Source organism: Phoenix dactylifera, chromosome 12, assembly GCF_051530095.1.
Source record: "Phoenix dactylifera cultivar Ajwa chromosome 12, Ajwa_hap1_PhDact_Kaust_v1.1, whole genome shotgun sequence".
In the NCBI taxonomy this organism is placed as follows: domain Eukaryota; kingdom Viridiplantae; phylum Streptophyta; class Magnoliopsida; order Arecales; family Arecaceae; genus Phoenix; species Phoenix dactylifera.
This window is the reverse complement of record NC_143201.1, coordinates 5,767,184-5,794,268: the sequence shown is the minus strand read 5'-3', so window position 1 is coordinate 5,794,268 and position 27,085 is coordinate 5,767,184. Positions and strand designations below refer to the sequence as shown.

The 27,085-nt window shown below is 38.4% G+C and overlaps 2 protein-coding genes across 4 annotated transcripts; one reads left to right on the top strand and one right to left on the bottom strand.

The window, feature by feature from the left end:
- Window positions 1–506: 506 nt before the first annotated feature.
- LOC103712321 (uncharacterized) lies at window positions 507–27,027 on the bottom strand. Of its 3 annotated transcripts, XM_026806663.4 has the most exons (9): window positions 26,514–27,027; window positions 24,081–24,142; window positions 23,084–23,138; window positions 21,951–22,049; window positions 19,553–19,639; window positions 10,393–10,509; window positions 4,973–5,065; window positions 1,739–1,769; window positions 507–901 (listed from the first exon to the last, which is right to left on the bottom strand). In XM_026806663.4, the coding sequence occupies exons 1-9, from the start codon at window positions 26,607–26,609 to the stop codon at window positions 717–719; spliced, it is 825 nt and encodes a 274-aa protein (XP_026662464.3). In that variant the 5' UTR covers window positions 26,610–27,027; the 3' UTR covers window positions 507–716. The 3 variants fall into 3 exon arrangements, with proteins under 3 accessions (XP_026662464.3, XP_088564728.1, XP_089782884.1); XM_088708602.2 differs by lacking the exon at window positions 4,973–5,065 and having other exon boundaries at window positions 26,514–26,733; XM_089926758.1 differs by lacking the exon at window positions 19,553–19,639 and having other exon boundaries at window positions 26,514–26,731.
- LOC120104760 (uncharacterized) lies at window positions 11,836–18,861 on the top strand. Its single transcript, XM_088723895.2, has 4 exons — window positions 11,836–15,190; window positions 15,267–15,397; window positions 15,476–15,551; window positions 15,650–18,861. The coding sequence occupies exons 1-4, from the start codon at window positions 13,459–13,461 to the stop codon at window positions 16,705–16,707; spliced, it is 2,997 nt and encodes a 998-aa protein (XP_088580021.2). The 5' UTR covers window positions 11,836–13,458; the 3' UTR covers window positions 16,708–18,861.
- Window positions 27,028–27,085: the final 58 nt, after the last annotated feature.

The window sequence follows — 27,085 nt, the reverse complement described above, 5'->3', positions numbered from 1 at the left end:
TCATTCATATTTTTTTGTATTACTATATTCTCGAATAAGTTGCTGAAATCTATTCATATTTCTGAAAATACTATTTATTATATAAATAATCTTATATAAGATAATGTAACATATAATAATATGATATTATTATATAATATTATTATAATACATTATAATATTTATACTATATTATATTATTATAGGATTAGGGGTATTTTTGGAAATAAAATAATAATTATTTTTTTTGGCTGATGGAAAAATAATTTATCCATCTTTTAGGTGGGCAAGATTTTTTCTTTATTTTATGAATAAATACTACTCATAGAAAAATAACTTATCCATCTAGCATACAAACATTGGTAAGTGGGTCAATAGAAAAGTTGACTAACTTTTCTATGATATTTCCTCACCAAAGAAACATGGTGGAAGTGGTCTGTGTACTCTCAACCCTGTGCATACCCCCCAAAAAAAAAAAAGTTCTAACTGCATAACTTCAAAGAGGACAGACTTGCACCCTGTACAAATTACTTTCAAGAAACATAGCACATTTTTATATTCATCAGGTGTGTATTATAGGGAAAAAAGAGGAAAGAAAAGCCTATATCATCTAAGAATGAGACTAGCCCCAGCAGGCATACTGCTGCCTCAAATGTATGATGCTTCCTCATGAACTAATGCTTGTACTAGCTTGTATCATGCTGAAGAAACTGACGGGAAGAATTTACATAAGGAATTTAACTTTTGTGTTCATCAATTGAAGGCTCAATATTGATAATAAGAGGTTGGTGTAGATCTGGGTTAGGAGTCGACACGATGGGCAATTGAGGTGTAACTAGGATGTTCTCCACCTCTGCATTCTCAGCCAGTGCCTTGTCTAACGATGACTTTGCTACTTTTGTAACGCATACCATGAGGATAGCTGCATGAGAACCACAGAAATGATAAGACGGTCTCAGCTAATAATGCAATGCTTTATAAATATAATAAATAAATAAATAAACTGGACTGAGTTAGAATTTTTGCAATAACTCCTTGTTTCCTGTCAAGTTGTTTCTCATATTTATAACATTCATTGCAGTCACAGCATTAGTATCAACTATGACAATATCTTGCTGAAGCTGGCATGCATCACTGGTAGCAAAAATGTCCTTCAAGACTTCAACAAGTGTTCCATTGGAAATCAGAACATGTTAATAGAAACAAACATATAATGATGACCAATAAAGTTAGTAACATACACAATCTGTTCAGTAGTTCTCAGACAAGTTGTAGAATGAGAATATCATTAGGGCATGCATTTGTAATGCTATTGAATAAAAAGAAGAGAGATACATATGATTCTGATTAGTGTTAGAGCTGGAGAATTGATATCATATACCCAAATTCAAAACCGTTCCCTATATAATGACTCTAGTTGTCAAAGGTGTTGATAGGATGTCTTGGATTATATTGTGCATGCTTAAGATTTTCATATCAAGCACTAAATTTCAATAATCAAGCAATCAGAAAAGTTTTCCAAATATTTTAGCATAAATATTATAACATTGAATCTTTTTCTTTCCTCAAGCATGACACAGTTTTTTTGGCTAGAAAGTTAGTAATAAATTGTAAGGATTTGCAAGCATAATATGTTGTCACATATTTCAAATCCAAGTAAGCTGCTCCTTCTATTTTTTGTTTTTATTTTTATTTGAAGCAACACAAATATATAGTGACATGGTGAAACAATTAGAATAGCACATTAGAGAAGTCTCACCTGATATTAGAAACCCTGATATTAAAAGTACCTGCATCCATTATTAAACAAGAAATATGTCAATATATACTGTAAAATAGTTGAGCTCTGCAATGACATTTTTAACAATGAAATCCAGGTTCCATGCATAACATAATTTAACATAAATAATTATTACCGAACTTTAAAAGGATTTTGCTTCTAAAAGTATGTAAGAAAAAAAATGCATGACTATAATTGCAGGTTTTCTGCCAATCAAATCTAACATTAAATTAAAGTACTTTAACAAGATGTACCAAACTTGTAAAGATTCCAATGTAGATGATTAAATGCTGGCTAATGGCACGATGACAAGATTAATGCCCAACTGGAATTATGAAGAAAAGACTTGACTTAAAGAGTAAAGTAGATTGAAAACAAAGCAATTGAAATACAAAGGCCCTCTTTAGTAGTCCTTTTGATTTCTGTTTTTGTTTTCAAAACCGAAGAAGAAAAATGAACTTGACAGAACAACACATATGGTGAAACCCTTTTGTTTTCAAAGCTGCTTGTAAAATCTTTAGATCTTTTGGCAGAAAAGATTAATTGCTATTTTATGAGAATGCTATCTTAAACATCGATCTATATGTATTTCACTAATTTGTAGAGAAATGAGACCATAAATACAACAAGAAAATGAGGCATCAAACAAATTTGGACCCCAGAAACCATTAATTAGTTTTGTTATCTCAGATCTATTACACTAAAGATGGAGTGATTAATTAAGACATCATAGAATTAAAGTTGGAAGGACAGCGAGGTGCTTTGGAAAGGTTATGCGACCATTGCATTCTTTCATGATGTTAGAGTACTAGAGAAAGTATGGAAGTCATGTCATGGATACAGTGATGAAGAACCCACAGAGATTGCATGAACATTGACATTTAAGATCTCTAGCTGTGGAAGTGTGGTTTGATTTCATCAAAGGCCAATTAAGATGGCATGGGCATGTGCAGCGAAGATCTAAGGAATCTTTTGTATGGAGCAGAGCCAGAATCTTTATCAAAGGATCTAGAAAGAAGATAACACCAAAATTAACATGAATGGATATGTGAGGATCTGGAAATTCTTGCTTTGTAGTGGTTTCCTTAGCCATGCTGGTACCCTAACGTTACAATGTTGATATGTACATTTTTGGCACCAACACTCGGTATGGGGACATGCTGGGTATTGATTCCCTATTAGTGTGATACGTTATGCCCTGTATGCCCGCCATGTACTGGTATAGTCTGGTATTTACATCAGCACTTGCAAAAGCACTATTTTTAAAAATTAATAGTTAGGCAAGGTTTGTAGTTATGGTTACGGTCATAGTTATAGTTTTCTGAGCAAGTCATTAGACTCCTAGAGCACTTGAAAAAGGTTCACAGCAACAACATTTGAAATTCACTTTACTCCTAAAATAGTATTCTTGACATCTAACGATAATAAAAATTTGCTGATGTCATGAGCTACTATTTAGTGTCAAAAGATCTCTTTGATGAAAACAACATAAACAGCAAATATCATTTCATCTATTTTATCAGTTGCATGAGTACGATCAAGTCCTTTAAATCGTTAAATAATGGCAGATAAGGAGCTAGAAAAGGAAATGGTTCTTAACTAGTATTTGGTACAATTTTGGCTAAGACAACTAGAAACTGAAGAAGTCTGAGGAGGATACAGGGATAATCAAGGTCCATGATAATGATTTGCAGAGAAGCTTGGGGGGGGGGGGGGGGGGGGGGGGGGGGGGGGGGTTGCAAGTAGGTCTGGTTAACCTAAACGAGTCCAAGGAGGTCCAAAAATGAATGCATTTGTCTTGTGGTGTTGGGCCTCAACTTTCCATCTAAATTCTATTAAAGATCAATGTACATAAAAATTACCCACCTTAGAAATCTTATATCATTATTCATTTTGCTTTAGATTGGTGATTAATTTTATTGAATAGACTGAATCGTTCATGAAGTTTAGATAATTTGTATACTATACATTTCTCATCATGATTAGATAAGCTTAAACTCGATTGTGGCATGGCTTGCAGCTCACTTATAATGGATTGGGTCTAAGTCATCTAACACTTGACCAACAAGTCTAATGGATTTAGCTCTAGTAAAATTCTCGTAATGTAATGTAATTTGGAAGCCAAGGATGAAACTGGTTCCAAGTCAAAATCCAAATATTAATCTTGATTATGATGGGTATGGAATATTACAAGGTGGAGACCTTTGGGGCATATATTATCACATATATCCTCCTTCTCAACCAATTCTAGCATGCTTCCTTTGGATCATCAAAATATTTATGGAACTGAACTATGTCATAGACAGGATAAGGAACCATTAACAAAATAACAAGAACAATTAATAACAATTCTACAGCTCATGGGAGCACAAAAACTGACAAGACAGTAGATGCAAATCTCTTCAGTAACTGGCTCCCAGAATTACTTGAATCAAATATGGTATATCTCATTCTGTTTTAGATCCATATCAAATTATTGGTTGACTATAGGATCAGTCCTTTGACTCACATCCCACACTAGGGGGCACATGATGGTCTTGGCATAAGCTATGACACCATTTTAACAGCAGTTACTTTTAAGTTTTGACCATGATATCTGTCAAAAAAACTCACTTTGATTCTTGGTTGATTTGTGCCTTGGAGATGAACATAACTCGCCATACCAAAATAAGCACCTTCCCATTTGTTTTGACAGTCTAGAGGAATGTTGGAGTGACTCCTCAATGAATAGCTTACATTGTGACCAATAAAGTAGACAGCACACTGGCTGACTAGCCTTTTAGCATTCACAGAACAATTTCCCATTGCCTAAGTTTGCATATTGGCTCTAATTTCTAAAGGTTTGACAACCAGTCATACAGTCTGCTCTAACCTTTCTCGAAGCTTTCTAAATATAGATCGTGCTCTATTATCTAACCAAATATTTTATGGCAGAATGCTTGGATAATGATGATCATACACATAGAAACACATGAAAATAGAAGACATAGATATTCAAAACACAAACCAATAAGAAAGTTGGTATCAGAAATTGGACTTGAATTGCTGCCGCATGCAAACCTTGAGAGAAGCTGATAATTGAGTTACAGTTGAAATAAAAGAGAATTTACTCATGTGTGTGCTCATGGATGTTTGTGTTTTTGTTTGAGCGCGCGTGCGCATGTGTGAGAGAGAGATTCTGATGCATTGTGATGATGGATCAACTCTACTTACCCAACGAGCAGGAGAAACCTCACTCCATCCATGTGTCACTTCAGCTAGATCCTTTAAAGTTGTTCCAACATATACTAGTGCAAGAGTAATTGGCTATGCATAGAAACAAAGCACTGCATCAGCATCTCAATTAATGATGAACATAAATGCTTTGCAATCATTAAACATTTAAGCATTTACACAAGTATCCCAAAACCAGATTGGAGGCAATACAAGAGATGCTGAATGTTAGCTTCATTCCATTGGCTTGATTTGGAGAATGTTAAAATTGATAAGGAATAATATGCAGGACACAGAAATAAGGAAAGGGAAGTATGAGGGAGATTAAAAAATCACACCGAATTTATCCTTAGCCTTCAGATTATTAACATTTATTATAGAAGATACTGATTTTAGAACAACATGAGTAACATGTAGATGAAACAGAAAGGTAAAGGTAAGTTAAAAAGGAAAAGAAGATAAATCAAGCAATCCATGTAAAATAAGTTGCAGAAAATTATAGCATTTTTGTCATGAAAATCAATGATATAGCATAACCAAAAGAAGTTCTCTCACAAGAAGAAATTTTTAAGCTAGACTGAGCTTTTCGCAATTGAGGCTATCATAGATCTGCTAATAGAATAGTTGTTGCAGCATGAACTTTAATTGTCTTATATGCATGGGACCTTCTCAGTTTGATAGAATTTGGTTCAAGGACAAGGAAATTACTAAAATCATTTTAGATGCCTAGAAGGGTTCTGCTGGGACTTCCTTGGGATACAGGCCATTCAAGGTTAGGTAACACCAAAGCAAAGCTTTAAAAAATGGAGAAAGGAGAGAGGGTGATATTCAGGGAAGATTATTCATTATATATTAAGACCATATACAAGTCTAATGGTTAAGGATGAGCAGATAGGCCATATCATAGAGGATATTGAACAGCTAAGAAAACTTTGTGCTCTAAGAAATGGAAGTTTTGATACAAGGAAACATAATGGAGAGAGAAATCAAGAACTCAATGGCTCCAAGCAGGTCATTAGTATACAAAATATCTTCATCAAATGACTGTCAGTTAAGAGACAAAAATGAAGCATATGAAGCAGGAATTGGCAGATCTTGATAGGGTATAATTTATTTCATTACTAATGAATTGATAGAAGATAGATTAGTTTTTAAACTATTAACAAGTTTGAAAGACAAATATGACTGTGGCAGAAATGCCCGGTTCTCAACTAGATTCCAAGAAGAAGGTTCAGAATTTAAAAAGGCAATACAGCAAAGGGGGCCATGAGAAAGGCTTTTGAACCAGCTGTGATTGGATAAAGTGCCTGGACCTGATGGCTTACTCATCTGAAGAATTTACTCATCATTGAGCGACAGTTTAGAAACCAATCTTGCAGCAGGTGTACGAATGCTGAGGACTATAGAATAATTAGGAATGTAAAATTAACTATAAAATCATATCTAAAGCAATGTCAAATTGTTTGAGGTTGTTACTTTCAAAATTTATAAGAGGGAATAGTGTGCATTCAGATAATGGAAGGGCAAAGATTGAGGTGCTGTCCATGCTGGTGGCATGGGTAGGCACATGCTGCTGCAGTCAGCTTATGCTGCTCCATGCCACTTGTGCTATTGGTGCAACCTATAATCGACTACTACAGGTGTAGACTGATTTCATAATAGTCAATTATGGTACGATTGATTAGACACTTCAGCAAATGCTCATCATCCCAAAATATCATCATAGAGGTATGTGAACACAAAACAAAACAAGAGAGATATCTTATTAATGAAGATTAATCAATGAAATATAACTAGTGCAACAAACTGAAAATAACTACAACATAACAATAAAAAAAATATACTGCCAGTAAACTCAGGTTCCAAGGATGTGATAGATGACAACGATGGTAATGATGATGGGTACTGGGTAGAAATAATGATTGATGGATGAAGTAATGAGCACTGGGTAGAAGATGGTGATAGAACTAGTCGGATAATTACCTTTGCAAGTTTGGTCTCTCCTATCCAATGAGAATCTTCAGGCCGCGCTCCACCAAGACATCGAGACGAAGGATGACGAGGTCGAGAAGGTGGCTCCAAGAAGAAATAGGTTAAGAAGCAGGATGAAAGTGGAAGAAAAAGAATTTCTCAGGGCTTCGCCCATGGTGGCACTCACCTTTCTAGGTTTTCTTCTTCTTCCTTTTTTTTCACTATTGTCCTTTCTTTTTATAGGCCCAAAAAACAGCTGTAACAATCTTCCTAAAAATCTTTCAAAATGGTTCCTATAACTTTTCCACTAATCCTTATCCAACAACTTCCTTAATAGCCCTTACTTTCCCCCACTCATCCTTATCTTCTGTCCAACCGTCCATTACTATTCCGTGAACTGTAACTCGGGTCGGATTACAGTTCCATGAACAATAACTCTGGTCAGGTTACTGTTCACGCGAACAGTGTTTTTTTTTCTAACTTCCTTTCCCTCTTCTTCCATACATTCAACATGCACAACTCTATTTCCAAGACTATCATCCATCCTCCTTCATTCTTAGAGATGAGTGATGGCCATGGGCATTGAAGAAAGACCAAGGCTCAAGCAATTAAGTGTGGTGGTTTAGGTTTGGGTTAGGTTTTCTATCACACCTAGGTGGACACTTTTTGCTTGGCAGTCCTAGTATATGACTCGACTAAAAATCCAAGCCTAAACATAGCTTTGGATGAAAAACATAAAAACAACAAAAAACATAAAATATGTACAAGATGGAGCCCTAAGATTACATCAGCTGTGTCTTATGTCAGAAAGTGCGCATGCCATGGAAACATGCCAACTAATGACTGACATAGGTACCGGCACTAGCTCTTAAAACCTCGATGGAAAGAAGTCTCTAAAATACATAGCCCACACCAGGAGACGAGAAGTAAATTGCATTCAAACCCCTAATAAGAAAATCTTGTGCTTATTAAGGAGCACATAAGCAAAGTGTATGAATGCTGTAATTGAAGCTTATTGACTGCGTGAATTGTAGGACAAATGGTGTCCCTAGGTGTATGCATACAAATCAACTCCCACTTTTTCCATTCTTGCAGATATGCTTTCTGAAACCATCACTATGAGAGCGTTGATACAAGGCAAATCCCTGTAACTGAAGTGCTTCATCATTAGATATAGATATTGTCGAGGACATTGCAACAACCTAGTAAGACTCAGTTTACAAAAGAATGCAAAATTGTCTATATGAGAATTACGCATTAAGATGGTCAAAGAGGGGGTATTATTTGGATATACTTTGTCAATATCTCTGAACATGTACACCACAAGCTAGTACAGATCAAAATGGAACTTCTCTTGGACTGCACAGACTTGCAGGAACGTGAAAACATTTAGAATTCTATTCAACAAAGAAATACTTCACAAATTTTTAGTTCCTTACTGAGAAGTCTTTCTTTAATCTGGTCAGAAGTCCAACAGTTCAAAATTTTTTCTATAAACACGCAAATGAACATCAGGTTCTGTTTACATATGACTTTAGTTGTTATATTTGGCATGCATAACAAATCCTCATTATAGGAGATCTTTTTGGCTCGCCCGGCACAAGTCTCATTGCCTATGGCTAGCCTGGCACAAGTATCATGGCCTAGAGAAGTTTCAGTACCGAGGGAGTTTGTTAAAGGTCCAGATATTAGCTGGAAGCTCATCTAGAACTAGAAAAGAGCAAAAACAAAAGCAGCAAAAATAGAGAACTGTAGAGGAATGGATGGTGGCCTATTCATTTTATGCAGGACTACTAAACTTGGCCAGAGTAGAGTCAAGCAACTGGAAGGGTGAGAAACAAACAATCTAGCCTCAGATCATCTTGAACTCAGGTGAACGATACATCAAGGAAGAGTAGAGACATTGACAGGTTTGACAATGCTGATGTTCTTGAACTAAAGAGGCATACATGGTTAGCTTCTTAGCTGCCAACCACAAGCTTGATATTTAGAGGAATTGCGAAAGAAGAAGTTCATCCAGTACTAAGAAAATGTTGGAAAACAAGATTCTTTAAAAGATTACCAAACAAATGAAGTGGGCAAGGACCTTCCAATAAATACTAAAAGATGAAGAACAATGTTTTTCAAAGCACAGAATGAGCTATGTATATATAAGAGACACCACAAAAATCCACAAGTAAAAAGAGACTTTAGACAACAGAAAAAGAGGTCCAAATCCATCAACACAAGCCAGCATGATGTTTACAAAATATTCATAACAAAGTGCAGGAACTATCCAATAAATACAATAAAGTTAATACTGACTCGAATGCCCAAAAAGGCAATTGAAGGACAAAACAGCAGTTACTGATCTTAGAAAAGAACAAAGCCAGCGAAAAATTGCTTACTTTCTAGCCCCCGTAGCTCTGACAACTAGCAGGAAAGTTGTATTAGTGTGGGGTACATAAAGAAAAATATACAAATCATAGACAAATGCATTATATTATCCAGACCCTTAGTTTATCCCCAAGTGCCTCCATCCAACACTCGGAAATAGGAATAATTATGACACAGTGTTTATAGCTACCCATGAAGAAATTTTTAAAGGGGTTTTTGCATATATATACATATATATTGCACATTTACCCTCTAAAAATAACTATTTGCATATATACTTCAAATCATCTTGTTTTTGCATTGATACCCCTCCTGTTACATTCTTGGCTGATGATATTAATAAAAAATTATTTTAAATATAAAATGACTTTACTACCCCTTTGCATTAATACCTCTGAAAAATGTATGTAAAAATATAGCTCTTTTCAATACAAACTGAATGCTATTTTTTTCCAGGGATATTAATGTAAAAGGTTAAGTATCAAACGATACTCAAAACATTTATTTTTTGATGCCGATACGTAAAAATCTAACAAGAGGGGCATCCATGCAAAAAAAAGATGGTTTGACATGCGTATATGCAAATAGTGATTTTTGAAGGGCAAATATACAATAATCCATATTTGAAAGGGTATTAAACCTATTTTTAAATAATAAAAGGTTCTCAGACTTAGACATGTACATAAACACAAAATTTGTGCCCAAATCCAGGTAGCAAGGTCTAGCATGACATCATAACAAGTGCAGCGGTAAGAAGCTTTTTGATGACAATAATATTACAATTAAAAAATAGATCATACTAGAAAAGAATCAATTCAAATCCTCAAATACATCAAAATAAACAAATTTCGGGGAACAAGGAATGACATGTGATTTCCTTCTAAAAGAAGAAAGAGACAAACAAACATATACAGGCATTATTTTACATTTTATTTCTCTAGGCTTGGAAATTCATATGTAATAGCAATAAATAATGGTGAACAAAGTTGAAATGCATAACAATGCGATTCTATGCTCTCAAATAGGTGCTTAGCTAACAACTTGAAATAAGTGATTGTGCATGTCAAGCATACCATCATTCCAAGCCAGGAAGCCATTATATACTCTCCAATGCCAACAGGAGTAACAGATAGGAGGTAGTTTAGCATGTTAAATGGAAGCAGTGGCACAAGCCTAAGCAGCAATACAATCTGCAGAAGGAGAAAGACAAACTTGATGTCAAAAACAGGGTAAGTTATCCATAATGTGAACTATGATGTTATTCCACTAAAGGGGTAAGAAATCAAAATATTGGAATAAATGAATCGACTACAGCATAAAAAAAATAATAGATCATAGATCTTTTTCATGCGCGTGTTCACAAAGGAAACTATTTCATACAAATTTAAACCTTTAACTTTCAATTTATATAGCACGTATGACACACATGAACTATATATTATAGCTAACTCTTAAATTCTCTTTATCTTCACATATTCAATGTGATGTTTTTGTGCTAAGCAGCCACCTCTGTAAAGTATGGAAGATCACAGAAAGCAATGTCAAATTCAAAAACATAAATGCTAGAAAAAGAAAGATTGAAAGCTCTCAGAATTTTATGAATCAAAATTACTGATGGTCAGAACAAAAGCTTCGATGCACTTGTACAAGTTATTCAAATACATATATATATGTTGGTCAGCTTTGACTTGAGAGAAATTTGCCAAACTATAGCCAAGAATTGATTGGAGCAAACTATTGATGCAGAATTTTGATCAAGCTATAAGGTCATGGGAGTGGATGGATGAAATGAGTTAAGAAAAATCACAGACCAAATATATTATATTAAATTTATTGTCATTACAGTACAATTTCCACATTCTGACAAAAACTAGGAGCTAGTAGGAAGGGCTGGGTTCCGACTTTTAAAACCAACATATTCCCGATTAATTAGATAGTGTTCTGATGCACTAACAAGGGGCCTCATGAAGCCTATTGGGCCAGCCCCATTGAAGGACCCAATCCAATCAATAAAATGTTGGGGCAAGATCAGGACTTAGTAACCCCATTTCCTCTTCCTACAGATGACCACTATTGAACAAGGCAAAGGAGGTTGAGCAGATGTGTCAAATTAAGGAGGGTGGCACTATCCCGAACCGCCCGGTTTGAAAAATATTGAGTCGTACTAGGGGCAGACCGACACGGTTCCGTCCCTCAATTTGAGGAACTGCTGTGGGAGGGGGAGAGGGAGAAGAAAAGAGAGGGGGAGAGAGAGAGAGAGAGAGAGAGAGGGAGGAGGGTGGCGGAAGGAAGCCTCCAGCTCCCCTATTTCGAACGAAATAGGGGTCGGAGGCCCTTTTTTTTATTTTTGATGACTTAAGTGAAGTCTCATGGCTTGCCGACTTCATTTAAAGATTTGGAAAATAAAAGAGGCCATTTTTTTTATTTTCCAAATCCTTAAGTGAAATCAGCAAGCCCAACCAACTTAAGTCTTTCAAAAATAAAAAAAAGGCTCCTAAACCCTATTTTGTTCGAAATAGTGGAGTCGAAGGCCTCCCTCCGCCTCTCTCCCTATTCCCTCTCCCTCCTTCCCTCTCTATCTAAACGTAACTAGGTTGGAGCCCCTATTACGCAGTGCTGGAGGAGAAGGGGCTTGAAAGCCTCTTCCCCCTCTTGGTCTCTCTCTCTTCCCCTCCCTCTCACACTCTTCCCCCCTCTCCCTCTTCCTCCCTCTCTCTCTTTTTCTCTTCTCCTCCCTCTCTAGTTTTTCTTTGTCGGTACGTACTGGAATGGTACGGCATGGTACTATACCATACCGTACGATCAGCCTACTAGTAGGGGTGCTGGTTTCGGTAGTGCAAACCTTGGTCAGATGATATTGATCTTGTGGTTAGGGAGTAAAGTAAAAGTTGTGCATTGGAATCTATGTTTGCAATCCATCCAAAATTAAAGTAGAATGTGTGTCCAACAAAAATGGTAACTAATAAAGTTTTGAGAGCACTAAAAGCCTAAGGAAAAAATAATACTCAAAGAAACTTAAGCATACTATTTCTAGTAACAAATGTTATTGTTGATAGAAGCAGGGTCTGCTGAACCGACCTGAACCGGTCGGTTCAGCCCGAACCGGACCGGTACCGACTGGAACCGGTCCGGTTCCAGTGTGGAAATCGGTTCCGACCCAATATGGGTCGGAACCGATGGTTTCGATCACGTACCGGTGCGAACCGAGGCGGTTCGCACCGGTACATGCCCATACCGGTGCGAACCGCTCGGTTCGCACCGGTACGTGATCGAACCGATGCGAACCGAGCCGGTTCGCACCGGTTCGGTGCTGGCAATGAGGTGCCAGCGCTGTGGCACTATGATAGTGCCACAGCACTGGTTCAAAGTGCCTCTGAGGCACTTTGAAAGTGCCACACTGTGGCACTTTCAGGCACTTTGAAAGTGCCACACTGTGGCACTTTCAAAGTGCCGTTTTGTGCGGCACTTTGAGTTTTCAAAGTGCCGTTTTGTGCGGCACTTTGAAAACTCGAGGTTTAAATTGCTGTTTAGAAGGGTAATGCGGCCGAAAGTGCCGCTTTGTGCGGCACTTCGCGCGGCACTTCGAAAGTGCCGCGCTGTGGCTCACAGTGGCACTTTTCAAAGTGCCACAGTGACCCAACGGTTGGCTATAAAAGCCAACCGAATGCTGAAGGCTGAAGCCACAAGTGCATGAGCTTAAGAGTTAAGACTAAGTGAAGGAAAGGCAAAGAGAAAGGAGGAGGAAAAGAAGAGAAAGGAAAAGACAAAGGCATGAAAAAAAATTAGAAAGGTCGGAGAGCATCGTTTTTCTTGAAGGAAAATCCAGCAAAAACAAAATAAGGTAAAATTCCCCTACATTGTTTTTTTAATATTTCATTTAAATTGCTTAAAAAAATTAAGTCAAAAATTGCCAAAAATTAGGAAATGATTCAATGATTCCATTTCGTTTTGAAATTTTTATATGTTGTTGATATATAATTTAATTTAATTGCCAAAAATTAGGAAATGATTCAATGATTCAATGACATTAACTGTTTTTTTACAGAATTTATATAATTTATAATTTAATTAATAAATTTAAAAATTAATTTTTAATTACAAAAAAATAAAAATTGAAAAAAATTAATGTGGTCGTAGGAATGGAGCCATCAAGGAGAGGGCAATCCCAAGAGCGTAATATTGGCTGGGAGCATGGGAAGATGCTCGGTGAACGTCACCAGTTTCAGTGCAATTATTGCCACAAGTGCTTCAAAGGAGGAGGAGTAACCAGATTAAAGCAGCACTTAGCCGGTAATTCTCGTGAGATATCTGCATGCTCGGAGTGCCCACCGACGACCCGTCAGCTGATGAGGAAAAACCTCGCTGAGATCAAAGCAGCCAAGGAGAGGGCTGCCAAGCAGAAAGCGGAGGTGGAACGCCAAGCTGCAGAAGCACCTTCCTATCACTTGATGGAGTCACAGGAGGCCGAGGGTCCAGATGAGGAGGAGGCACAGATCCAGGCTGCCATGCGGGCGAGTCTGGATGATCGATGGCAGCAGGAGGAGGTGGCGAGGCATCGGGCTCGATTTGGGCCCTCGTTTTTTGAGTCGGGCGCCGGTTCTGGTGGAAGCAGACAAGATCCAGAGTTTCAAAGGACAACATCAGTCAGGGAGGGCGAGGGCAGAGGACGTAGCCGGATTGCATCTATCCTGGGTGGTTTTGGTAGCCGAAAGAAGTCTTTCGGAGGGATTCCACCAGGTGCGTCAATCCATGATGTAGATCCGCATGCCTTCCCCAGAAGAGATTCGAAGCAGCAAAGAGTAGACACAATGTGGAAGAAGGAGAAGAAGAAGGATATGTGGCGAGCTATTGGATCCTGGTTCCACTTCAGCCACATTCCAGCAAATGCTGCAGACAATACATACTACAAGTCTGCCATTTCTGCCATACAGACTGCCGGTCCCGGTGTTGATCCTCCAGGTCCGAGGGACATCTACGGTGAGCTTCTTGACAACAATAAGGAAGAGCTAGAGAATTGGATTGGTTCATATAAAAGCAAGTGGCCCACATATGGGCTCACTCTGATGTGTGATGGTTGGACCGGTCCGACAAAGCGGGCCATCATCAACTTTCTGACATACTGTGATACGAAGACCTTCTTCCACAAGTCAGTTGATGCTTCGGATAAGGTGCACAACGCCTCATACATCCTCAGACTTATGGAGGAGGTGATTGATCAGATTGGAGAGGAGAATATCGTGCAGGTCGTCACTGATAACGGACCGCAATATAAGTTGGCCGGGCAGGTCTTGATGGAGCGGCGACCACAAATTTTCTGGACCCCATGTGCTGCACATTGCATCGACCTCATCCTGATGGATATTGGAAAGATCCGTAGGGTGCAACATACGGTGGAGATAGCCCAACGCATCACCAGGTATATTTATAGCCATACTTGGGTTCTTTCATTAATGAGAAGGTATGCAGGGGGAGAAATTCTTAGACCAGGAGTCACACGGTTTGCTACGAATTACATTGCACTTGATAGCCTTATCGAGAAGAAAGGAGCCCTACGTCAGATGTTTGTTAGTCCCGAGTGGCAGGAAAGTAGATATGCCCAGGCCGGCACTGAAGGAAGCAGGATGGAAGACTTGGTAAGCAGGCAGTCATTCTGGCAGCGGGCCAATGCGATAGTCAAGGCTATCAAACCATTATATGAAGTGCTGCGGGCCGTGGATAGCGAGAGGTATCCCCAGATGGGCTTTTTGTATCACATGATGGAGAAGGCAAAGGCTCAGATCATGGATGCAGATGTAGCCTATGCCCAGGAGTACATCGACATCATTGAGCGGCGGTGGGGAGCCCAAATGGGTAGGGATTTGCATCTAGCAGGTAAGCGATAATATTGATAATTATACTGATTGATATATTTGTATAGTTATACTAAGATGGTGTCATCTATGTGCAGCATACTATCTGAATCCCCGGTTTCAGTACGAGAGTGGAATTGGTATGGATGATGAACTTCTTCATGCTTTGCGTAATGTTATTTATAAGATGGAGCCTGATCCAGAAGTCGCCGCGTTATGTATAGAAGAGGTAACTATGATTTAGTAACATATGTAAATATATCAGATCTTATATTATTGATATACTACAACAAGCTTCTTTCCACAGACCAAATTATTTAGAGAGGGTAGCCACAGCTTTGGACAACGACCAGCTGTCGTGAGCAAGACAACTATGAATCCAGGTACAATACAAATCTGCAAGACATTTTTGCATCTGAATTATCTTCAACTATGAGGCCATCATATATATAAAATGTAATTATCTTCAATATTTTTGCAGCTGAATGGTGGATTCATTTTGGCGGATCCGCAAAAAATCTTAAGCGGATAGCTATCCGGATTCTCTCCCAAACGGTCTCCTCGACTGGCTGTGAGCGCAACTGGTCCACCTTCGGCCTCATCCACAGCAAACAAAGGAACCGTTTGACACAAAAGCGCCTCAACGACTTAGTTTATGTGCACTACAATCTACGGTTGAGGCTAAAATGCATTCAAGAGGAAGTGGAGCTCAAGTATGCAGATCCCATCTATAGAACTTTTACAGATGATGATGATAATCCTATGCTCGACTGGCTTGCGGCCCAGCAGCAGGAGCCCGAGCTTGATGAGCCGGGATCACCTCCACGACCAGCCAGTATCATAGCCACCGAGGCTATGGTCGATCCACAGCAATGGGCTGAGCGCAACATTCCACGCACTCCTACAGCTGATATGACGTGGCTAGAGGGGAGCCAGTCACCGCATGACTGGTCCGATGCTCCGGTTCAGAGAGATGATCCTCTCATGCGAGGACGAGGACGAGGACGCTCTACTACCCAGTCGACTCGATCAGGAGGGCGTCAATCCCAACAAACAAGAAAAGGAAAGGAAAGGGCCCCAATGGAGAGTGTCGAGGAGGAGACTTGGACCAGCAGCGATGAAGATTCTGGTGGTGATGGATCTACTAGCCATGGAGGAAGTGGAGGACAGTATGGTACTAGTTATGAGACACAGCCGGAGGGAGGTTTTCGATACACCGGTGAGTCTCAGTTTACACATGCTACACAAGATACGGACCACGGTAGGCCGTCTGATATAGGCCGGTCAGATACCATTGCATATCGAAGAAGAGCTCCTCGAGGTCGTTCAAGAGGCCAGGATGCCGCTGCAGATGACCTTCCATATGGAGTCGAATCCATTGATGTATCAAGTTCCGAGTCTTCCTATTATCCGCGGCCTCAGCCAGCCTATGGATATGGTGCATCAGAGTCATCTTCCGGTAGCTACTATCCTGCGCAGCCCGGAGGATCTTACGGATCGGATTTTAGTGCCGGCATATTCGGATGGGCCCCTTATTAAGACACCTCTCAGAGCCAGAGCTTCAGCGAGAGATCCGAGAGTTCTTATGATCCAACGCGCATTCCTCGAGGATTGAGCATACAAGACTACAATGCTGCTTGGTTAGAGGGATGGGTTGATCTGCCTCCATATTATGCTGATGATCCAGATATTGACGAGAAGCATCGCCATTCGACCCGATTTTAGATATTCGAGAGTGATTTAAACGTATGTAATTGATTGCATCTTAATTTGAAAATTTTTTATGTTCTTCATCTCATTATTTGAATCATTTGGAAGTAAAAACATCCAAAAAACTCCAAAAAAAAAAAAAAAGACGATGGGTCGCTAAATGTACCCTATCGGTACGGCCTCGGTTCGGCTCGGTTCGGCAACGGTACCGTACCGATACCGGAGCCGACCGGTACGTCGGTACCATCGGTACCGCGAACCTTGGATAGAAGGGAATAAGATCGCCTTACCTAGGACCTACTAATATGTAAACATTTTGGTCCCTTTTGGTTGTTGGACATGCTTGGTTAACTAGCTAAACAAGGCATTTTTCTATCAAAAAATGTGACTTCTTCCTGGAGAATATGTTTGTTCTAGTCAAGGGGGGTTATCCCCTATTTCACGGATAACTTTATTTCATGGAGAGAGGTGAAATAAAGACATTCTGCTGGTTAAGGGGTGAATCATTCCTTTCTTTTACCCTTCTCTTCTTTCAAAAGTTATTCCTTAATTAACCCCTTATTACAATATCTTACATGGAATAGCAACTTCACAACCAAGTAGCCTTCAGGCTTAACTTAACAATAAAGAAATCTTGGAGGAATACCAAGGAAAAGGACCGCTAATCCACTCTACTTACAGGGCTGATGCATAGGGTAAGGTATTTGACTCCCAATGACATAAGGTGAAGGCTGTATGGCATAAAGGTAAGCTTCCTCTGTTTCCAATAAAATTGAAAAGTTTTAAAAGATCAGAAAAGAAAAAGATTATTTAAAAGCATGGTAAATGATATATAAGATGTCTCAACATGCTTGTTGTACTCAACTTTCGAAGGAAATATCTTACAATGCACAACCCAAACACGCAGAATTTGCTAAGGAAATATATAAACTGCGATATTATTGGCTCTGATATTATTCTAAAACTATGCCAATAAAAACAAATCTGTGAAAGCTGAGGAGAGGATGGCAAGAAAAGACAGCCTATATCATGGTCATGGAGGGCAGGGCAAGGAGGTGAAATTAAGGAAACTTAGTAAAATAGAGAGGGTGAAGAGCACATGATGGATCAACTTGGCAATGTTTACAGCAGTTGAGGGTCTTTGACTCTCTCACTCTCTCTCACTACACATATGTATACAGAGAAAGAGAGGAAGAGCTAAACTGGGCTAAAGTTCAATGGATCTCCATTCAGATCCGGTAAGGCCTAGATTACATGATGGAGGTCTTATATCAATGACCTAAGCCGTTTGATGTGATCTACTTTTCCTATATTACTTACATAACAAAAATCATGTGATTTGGAGATGCCTAGCCTATGCATCAAGTGGTCCAAAAATGGACAGTCTAAATAATACTAAATTATATGTCTTTTTGATCACCCAATGGACAATCTAAAGATCACCCTATGAGTCTCGGTTCAATACTAATATGATGTGGTATACCTAGTATGGAGAATATGCACCTGTATGGCGAAACTTCTTTTAGCTTCAAATTGTATTTTGCTTGCGATTGTTCATATGTTTGGTATCTCCATTTTACAGAAAGCAGGTCAAGATTTGATTAGTTATGAATCTTCAAGAAGCCAAGTGAAAAGCTTTTAGAGTGCATCTTCAGGATTACACAATATCAATCTAAGTTAAAGAAGTTGAACAACAACACAATCCAATGCAAGTACGATTGGTTTTGTTTATTGCATGTTATAGAGATAGATTTTCCTTCAAAAGTTTACAGGACCAAAAAATATGTGAGCTCTAATGTAAATTATTTATCATAAAAGCAAGGTCGGCGGAACCAATTCTAGGCACCGTACTAGTTCTCCAGTAGGACGAGTCGGTACAAGCCCGCGCCGTGCCGCACCGAGCCCATACCGATGTAGCAGAAGAGACAGGGGAGAGGGAGAACGAGAGAGAAAAAGAGAGAGAAAGCGGGGGAGAAAGGGAGGGAGGCCGGCGGAGGCCGGCGCCGGGGCGGAAAGGGGAAGCTACGGCCGTTCTCCTGTTTCGTCAGCTGTGACTTCTCCTTTCCGCCCCGGCGTCGGTCTCCGCCGCCCTCTGCCGGCCTCCCTCCCTCTCCCCCTTCCTTCCTCCCTCCCCGCCCGCTCTCTCTTTTTCTCTCTTTTCTTCGCCTTTGCCTCCAATAACGATTTCTATTTTTATTACTGGAACCGTACCGGTGGGCCGCCGGTACGACTCGGAACGGCCAGAGTCGTCCGATTCGGAACGGTTCTGCTAATCGTGCATAGAAGTGGTCATCAAGACTGTAAGATAAAACTAGATTCCAAAATATTAAAATTATAAAAATTACATACATGCCTATCCAAAGTATGCCGTCTCTGTTCCAGGCTCCATATTGGTGCCATCTGTCACTGTGTTGGCACGCAAGGTATGGAGAGCGGTTCAGCATACCGAGTGTCGGTACGTCCCCTATACCATGTACCGGTACCGATATGGTACTGTACGATATGTTCCATACTATTTGGTTTGGTATAGTATGGCGTACCATGTGCCTATTTATGCATTCCTATTTATAGACCTTGAGTTTGCTTTGATAAGAAGAATCGTCAATCACTTGCTAATTGTTAGGTGGGGGAACAAGTAGTATACATAGGGGAAAATGGAGATAAAACTTTTAACCTTAAAACCGGATCTCTGAATTGCAATAGCAACTGCTTGAAACTTGGGATAATCCTTCAACTTGGAAATAACATAAGCCCTCCCAATCTGCATAACAGTAACATGATATAAAATCCGTGATCATCAATAATGCATTATGCAACAAAGTCATATAGAAGATTGGACTTATATTATGGTCTTTCATCAAATGTAAATATATAAATTTGTATTCCACAACTAGTTGAAAGTAGTTGAGATAAGAACTATTGATTATTGTTATAGCAATAGGAGACTGAGTTTGGATCAAGAATAAATTCTAACCAACAAAAACCAATAAAAGTCATAGTTTAGTTCGTCATATCGATTCAAACCGGACAGTACGTAGCGTACTGTACCATACTGATTCGGCACTGGTACTCGGTATGGGTGGCATACCGATACTCGGTATGCTGAAAAGATTATGTACCGTACCGTACCATACCGACACAGTGCTAGTGTGCACTGGTACGGGGTCTGGTACCGAGATGACGAACCTTGAGTCATACTTTTAGTCTTGATAACTATACAAAAATAAGCAAAACAAGAAGAAATATAACTACCACAAAAAACACTGAAAACTGCATGTATTGCTTAAAAAATTGAGTACCTTATTACAATTAGTTAGGAAAAAATTTAAGTTAATAAATCAACCAAATGTGACATACAAAATATGTAGAGCAAGCTCTAGAAAAATTAAGTCACAAGATGCTACAACAAAATTTCCCAAAATTCATCATAAATAGAGGATTTCTAATCACGCTTCAAGATCTAGTGTATAGTTGTCAGAGTTTCAAAGGGCGCATCAGGTCCTATCCTAATCTAATTGCAATAATTAGTGACTAAAATTTAGTTTCATCATGCAATCATTGTCTAGTTAACTTCCTAGGTTGCTACCAACTAGGTTCTGACCAAAGTTCGCCATTTCGGCATCGACCCTATACCAGTACCATGTTGGCATAGTGTTGGCATGCCAGTGCGGGCTTCAATTTGGTGTACCGAGTCTCGATTCGATATCAGTATTGTACGATATGCCTGGTGTAGGATGATACACATTGGTACGAAAAACCTTCATCTTGACCAAACCAACTTACAAAAGAGACTTTAGAATCATTTTCTTTTGGATCCTTTTATTTATTGCATGCTAACAAAATCTTGCTTAACTAATCCAATTCAGCTTTAATCTCTATTTTTTGGTAGCTAATTATTCCATGTATTGAAATTTTCTTATTTAATCACCCTATAAATTTGTTCCTATATGTTTGACCTTTATGCAATCAGTTGAGTTTTCAATTAGCTTTTTTGACTTCTTTTGGCCCGTTGATGATAATTAGTTTTTTTATCATAATCTTCCTTTATTGTCCATGTTTGTGAATTCTTTATGCCCCTTGATGCTTTATTGGTTTAGTATTGGTTGAAGCTTGTTGGTTTTTCAAGATCTAGTGTGAGGACTTGATCAACCACATGTTTATTCCCGCATTGGTTGTGTGATGGAAAGATCTTGGGAACTCATGTAAGGCCAAGGAATCTAAATAATACCTTTTGGCCAGCCTTTTCTGGTGAGGTCCTTGGTTTTTACTTTCAGGGTGTGGAGTTCTATATTTAGCAGATCTTAATATGGTTAGATTTCTTCTTTCTTTAAATTAATAAAATATTCAATAGTCAATATTTAGCCTTGTACACTTCAGTACCCATACTTATCATGTATTGCAGTGATTTCTCTACTAGCTAGGGTTATTGGTGGTATATTTGTGAAGATAGATGGGTTTCAACTATCAATTGTATTCCATATGAAATTTCACTTGAGTTACGATGGGATAAGGGAGCATGTTAATGGATGGATGCCAGGCCATCCATGAGCATCAATCAGGAAGTGGTTGGTCAGTGGTGTTTGATGTCTAATTGAATTACAGTAAGTATTGCTTGATCCATCAACTGTCAGCAGCTCAATTATTTTGCCAATGCTGCGGACATATGGGGTTATGTAAGTAGCCTTTGGTTCAGTCAACCCAGTCAACAGAGTAGCAGCTTATCCAAATTTCCACTCTGTACTCTAAATCAAATGTAGAATTCAGGAATTTTGACTTCCAAAGTACATTGAACTAGTTTTGACCAATCCAAGATCACTTCAATTAATTTGATTTTTCTATGAAAGGGGAAAATCTTATGACATGCTATGATTATTGGAAAACTCAGATATGAACCAGAAAATTGCACAAGTGTTGTTGAAAGAAAACATTTATCATCCTTCCCAAAAAGAATATAAATATTTTCTGTAGTGAGCTTATGGCTGCAAAAGCTGAAGATGCCTAACTAAAAACGAAAAGATGAATATGCATTTTAATCGAAAGTCAAGTTTAATAATTCTACACATAAAATTTACCGTTCTACCAAGCAGGAATGCAGTTGTTGCACCAATTGTTGCTCCAGTAGAGTCAGCAACGAAACCCACAGGCAACCCAAAAAGATATCCACCACCCAGCTGGAATGGACATAGCACGTATTAAAAAAAATGAGCAACAAATATTTTAAAACAAAAGCATATATGTTTAACTCTATAATATCTTCAATTTAGAAGTCAATATGGACTATAAAAAGATGGCTACAAGTATGCACCATAAAAGATGAAAAATCAATCTGAAATGACTCTCGGGTTGTACATTCAATTGATAAATTTGTTTACAACTAAACAGATGATGTCTCTGATAGAAGCCACTTATAACACAACAATAGAATATGTATAGTCATCAATTTTTTCCCATAAAATTGAATGAAGATGGAGCAATAATCAAGGTGAAGAAGGCTACATTAGGACCAAGCAGAAACTTATGATCACTTGTGCTGTCAACCTGACATCAACATCAAAGAACATTTGCCTGAAGTCTGATACCTGGCCAAGGCACCATAGAACAAAAAATGGACCTGTCATGAAACTCAAAAGGCTAGTTTTTTCATTTGCAATTTTAATTCATGCAATTAGGAAGCAACCTTAGAGAATTCCCTACACTCAGTGTTTAGAGGAAGACAAAAAATGACAAGCTTTGACATCAGGTACTGCATTCATATCTGAAGCACAAATTTTACAGGATCAGTCAGAATGAGAAACAACTTTGCAGGTTGTATATGCATGTTAAAGATAGTCATCAAATCCTACCAAAAACAAAAATGAAGACAGTTATCACATCTATCCATCTTATATCGTACACGAATATTATTGTTTACTACAAACAGATATGCAAAAATTATCCATGTCAGGCCCCCCACTGTCTGGTCGGGACTGACCAGGTTTGACCTGAAATCTAGTTGACCAGATTCTAGAAAGAAGCATGAAAATTGTCCACAATATAGTCAAAAGCTCAACATATTAGAGAATGCAACCAAAATGATAGTTTGAAAGATTTAAGGAATTATCAGTAATAAAATTGTTCATGTCCATGAATGTGAGAATGCTTGATTTAGAAGAGTCAGAATGATGAGGTATTCAACTATCTCAAAAAATTACAATATCATGCTTACTGTAAGTATTGATGCTGGAACTGCTAACACTGTCAAAGGGATATATGCCACAGCCCTGTAATTTAATTTTCAGAGAAAAGTCAATGTCAGGGATTCAATGTTCGAGGATATGAACATCAAATTTTGCATAAGAGTAATGTATTATTAAGGACTAACTATTTAGGATATCAGATGTTAATATTAAAAAAGTATATATGCCTTCTTTGCATCATTGAACTAAGACATACATATGCATATATAACAGATTCCAAGGAGATGGAAGTGACCCGGGAAGAACTCAAATGGTATCGAACTAATAGAAAATTTGCCAATTAAAATGACTGATTACAAAATCTTATGCATTATTATAAGAACCTAGAACACAACATGTTGTAGCAAAACCGCTCTTAGTAGTTATCTCCCAGCGCACTTCACAATTTTAGAACTAAATCAATAGTGATTTCTCTTTTTTAATTCATGGGACACATGATGAGAATGGATTAAGTCTAATTGGAAGACACCCCATGCAAAACAGAAAATGAGGTAATTCAAATTCTAGTAGAGAAGATTATTGACTTGTGATGAAGTTGTGTTAGTAAGAAACAAATTATAAGCAGTTCAGAGGTAGTTAAAGATATTTTCATAGGCAATATTTCTGACATGATGCCTACCATGCGTTTGCTTTTTCCTAACAGCATGTACATATCCATCCCCTCAGGTTTTTTGGTAAGTAAAAAGTTCACTAACTTAAGTTATAGCATACTATAACTCTAGAATATATATCAACATATTTCGTAGGCTGACATTAGCAATTGTATGTCGATGACTGCCAATTTATGGTTAAAGGGATATAAGCATTCAAACCTAATTTGGTGAATTGCAATTAAGATGGAGACGGAACCTAAGAAATTTTGGTGTTCATGTTGCAATAAGCACAGTAGCTAAAGCCGCTACAACCACCAATATAGAAGGGGAAAAAATTGACATACCAAGACTTAAATATAAGACAGATACTTACAGAACAAGAGGACCCCATCGACCAAGGTTCTGCTTGATCCAAACCAAAAAATCCTTCAGAACCTGTTGGCAGGCATATAAAGTTATGGCATGCAGTCAATGAGAAGACTATATGTAAAGCCAACATATTCACATAAATAATTTGCATGAACTTAACAATTGGATCAAATTTTGAAGATATTAAAAATGTAATGACAGCTTTTCCCAACTATGTGCATAAAATTAAAGGACCATCTACCAGGCAATCCGGCAAAAGGTACACTACTGGTTCAATGAATGAATGGAACTATCAACCTCAACCCACTATTAATCTTTTTTGGAATATAACAACTAATCTGCCCAAAAGAAGTAGAATTTTGAAAGATAAAGAGCCAACTCTGACTGGTATCGATAATGAGTGAATTATGGTTCCGATAGATAGTTTAACTGACAATGTCTAAAGATCATAATCAATTTACTATTGCAGCATCCATAAGTAATCACTTCAAAAAACTTCGTTCAAATAGAAGATAAAATCCAATAAAGAATCAAGCACATCTAATAGAAATAGACAAATTATATGATAAAGAAGTTGTACAAAAACTAAAATGCCTTTTTTATTTAAGAAAGGGAAAGTCAGAAATCATTAGATAGGTCAAAATTTGAAATATAAGAAGATTAATATTAAGATAAAATGCTCTTTGGAAAAGACCCCATAATCAGTGAACTGATTAGTCTAATTTAAGGATATGAATATTTTTATATTACTAGCAGAGCACATCATCATTAGAATCTCCAGAATAGGAAACGATAAAGGAGAGCCAAAAAAAAGTCTAGTCACCTTTAGCAAATACAAGATTCTACTAAGAGCAAAGCATAATTTTCTGTTTTCTACTTGCTTTGATACCAAAAATTGTTTGAGGATCAGAAGAAGTGATAGCTATAGCCATCAATAAAATACGTCTAATGTAACTTCTATTCTAGCCTTCAGTGATGCACTTGCTACTACCACATTAGTCCTTCCTTCTTCCAATGATCGAGTCTCCCATTTCCAACTTTCCCAATTCAAATTCTTAAGTTATAGAGTACAGTTGCGCAGGGTTGGAGTTAGACATAGCATGACTAACCTCTGTCAACTAGGTTTTCGGACTAGAGTCTTGACTTGGTCCATTCTATCTTCTCAGTTGATTCAGATCATCTTGGGTTGGATCAGTAGTTCAAAAGCACTGGATCCAGGACTAATCAACATAATCACATTCTAATTAAGTCACAACACCTCTCCATCCGTAGGCATTCCTATAACCAACTCTGGACCTTCCTATCTGTTTTGAGGGAAAGATCAAGGCAGAGCCTAATCTACTTCAATGGAGAAAATGAAAGGAAGGTACAGAGACACATTCCAGGAAGGGTCGTGGAAGAACAAACCACAGAATCTCCTATAATTGCACCTGAACACTCGTTTTAGTGTTCTCTATGCTGTAGGTTTTCTACTATCATACATGCTGACTGCAGATTTTAGGCATTGGCTAATTCTATCTATTTCAATCATGCTCCTTATCTTGCTTAACAAACACTATGGAATCCGCTTAAGGAATTGATATCTTCCTGAACTGCAGAATCCATGATCCCTCTCACTATGCCTCTAACATCCATTTGCTCCTTAGAAGGATAGCTACCAAAACACCTTTTTTTAGCATGCATCATCCCATTTGCTTGAAAAGCCTATTCCATCAGAATGCTGGGCTCTCATCTCAAGCCATCTCTCCAACATCTCTAACTTGCTCTCAAGTGTGATCATCTATAACAAAAATGCAGCTGTTTCCACACGATTCATATAATGAGAATGACCAAAGGTATCCATATTATCTAAAACAAGGAATCAATTAAAAAATGGGACCTACTTAAGTATTTCTAATACTTAAGTTTCCAATGTCTACACTGCACGAATTAAAATTTGTAAAAGGAAACTTCTTTCCAATTGCTCGTCCCACATACTGCACCATTAATATAAACATAGATATTAAAAGAAAAAAGAAGAAACGAATGTGTCACCTCACATATCTCAAACTACAATAATCCAATGATCCAAAAATCCAGCTCTCAATGCGGAGAAGTAGAGATTAATCGCTAGAGTGCATTACATTGGTCCAAGATCCACGATCCCTATATCAATCCACATGCAATAATTCCACCATTCTCTTCCCTAACCATCCCCAGAAGAGAAGGAACAAGAAAAAGAAATTCCACAAGAAACAAAATTTGAATTTTTTTTTCTGTGAAAAAGAAAAACATGAAGATTATGAATCGAAAGATATCTCACGAATAAATCTAATCTAAATCGAAAACGCCAGATCAATTCCGGATCCAATTCGCGACAAAATCGAACATATCATCACTAAATAAACATAAGCCTAATAGAAACAAATTCAGAAAGAGGATCGATCGAAGATAACACTTTTTCCATGGGGAGGGTGGCGAAGGCGGTGACGATGGCGGCCGCGAGAAGTAAGAGGAGGGATATCCGAAAGAGAGAAGACCAGGAGACCGCCATGGATGACAGCCTCCGACGCCACGGCCTGCACTCCTCCTCGTCCTCCCCCTCCACCGCAATCCCCTGCTTCCTCACCCTCAATCCCCCGACGTTTGCCAGATTTAGCTCTCTCCCCTCCTCTCCTCCTCCTCCTCCTCCTCCTCCTCTTCAATTCCTCTCCCCCCCCCCCCCCCCCCCCCCCCCAACAAATAAAAGCAAGCGAAAAAAAAATAAATCTTGATACTATATTTGTCAAGAACCCAAAAAAACGCCGCAAAACCCCCCTCTCTCTCTCTCTCTCTCTCGGTTTTTCTTCTTCTCTGTTCGTTAAACGAGGAAGAAAGCTTATCTCTTGAGCTCGTCTATCTTCTTGTTCTCTGTTTCATCGCATTGCACGCATCCAGTCTCTCTCTCTCGCTGCAAATATATAAATACGAATTGCCAGCCACTTCACCTACCCTTCCACGTTCCCCGCGTGTCACACATCGCACGGCACG

Bases quoted from the DNA above. Each gene is read 5' to 3' on its own strand.
- LOC120104760 (XM_088723895.2), top strand. From the start codon at position 13,459: ATGGAGCCATCAAGGAGAGGGCAATCCCAAGAGCGTAATATTGGCTGG. The intron at 15,191-15,266 runs GTAAGCGATAAT...ATCTATGTGCAG, and splicing joins TAGGGATTTGCATCTAGCAG to CATACTATCTGAATCCCCGG. The intron at 15,398-15,475 runs GTAACTATGATT...TTCTTTCCACAG, and splicing joins CCGCGTTATGTATAGAAGAG to ACCAAATTATTTAGAGAGGG.
- LOC103712321 (XM_026806663.4), bottom strand. From the start codon at position 26,609: ATGGCGGTCTCCTGGTCTTCTCTCTTTCGGATATCCCTCCTCTTACTT. The intron at 19,640-21,950 runs GTAAATTTTATG...ACTGTTATGCAG, and splicing joins CATTCCTGCTTGGTAGAACG to ATTGGGAGGGCTTATGTTAT. The intron at 902-1,738 runs GTGAGACTTCTC...GTTCTCATGCAG, and splicing joins ATCAGGGTTTCTAATATCAG to CTATCCTCATGGTATGCGTT.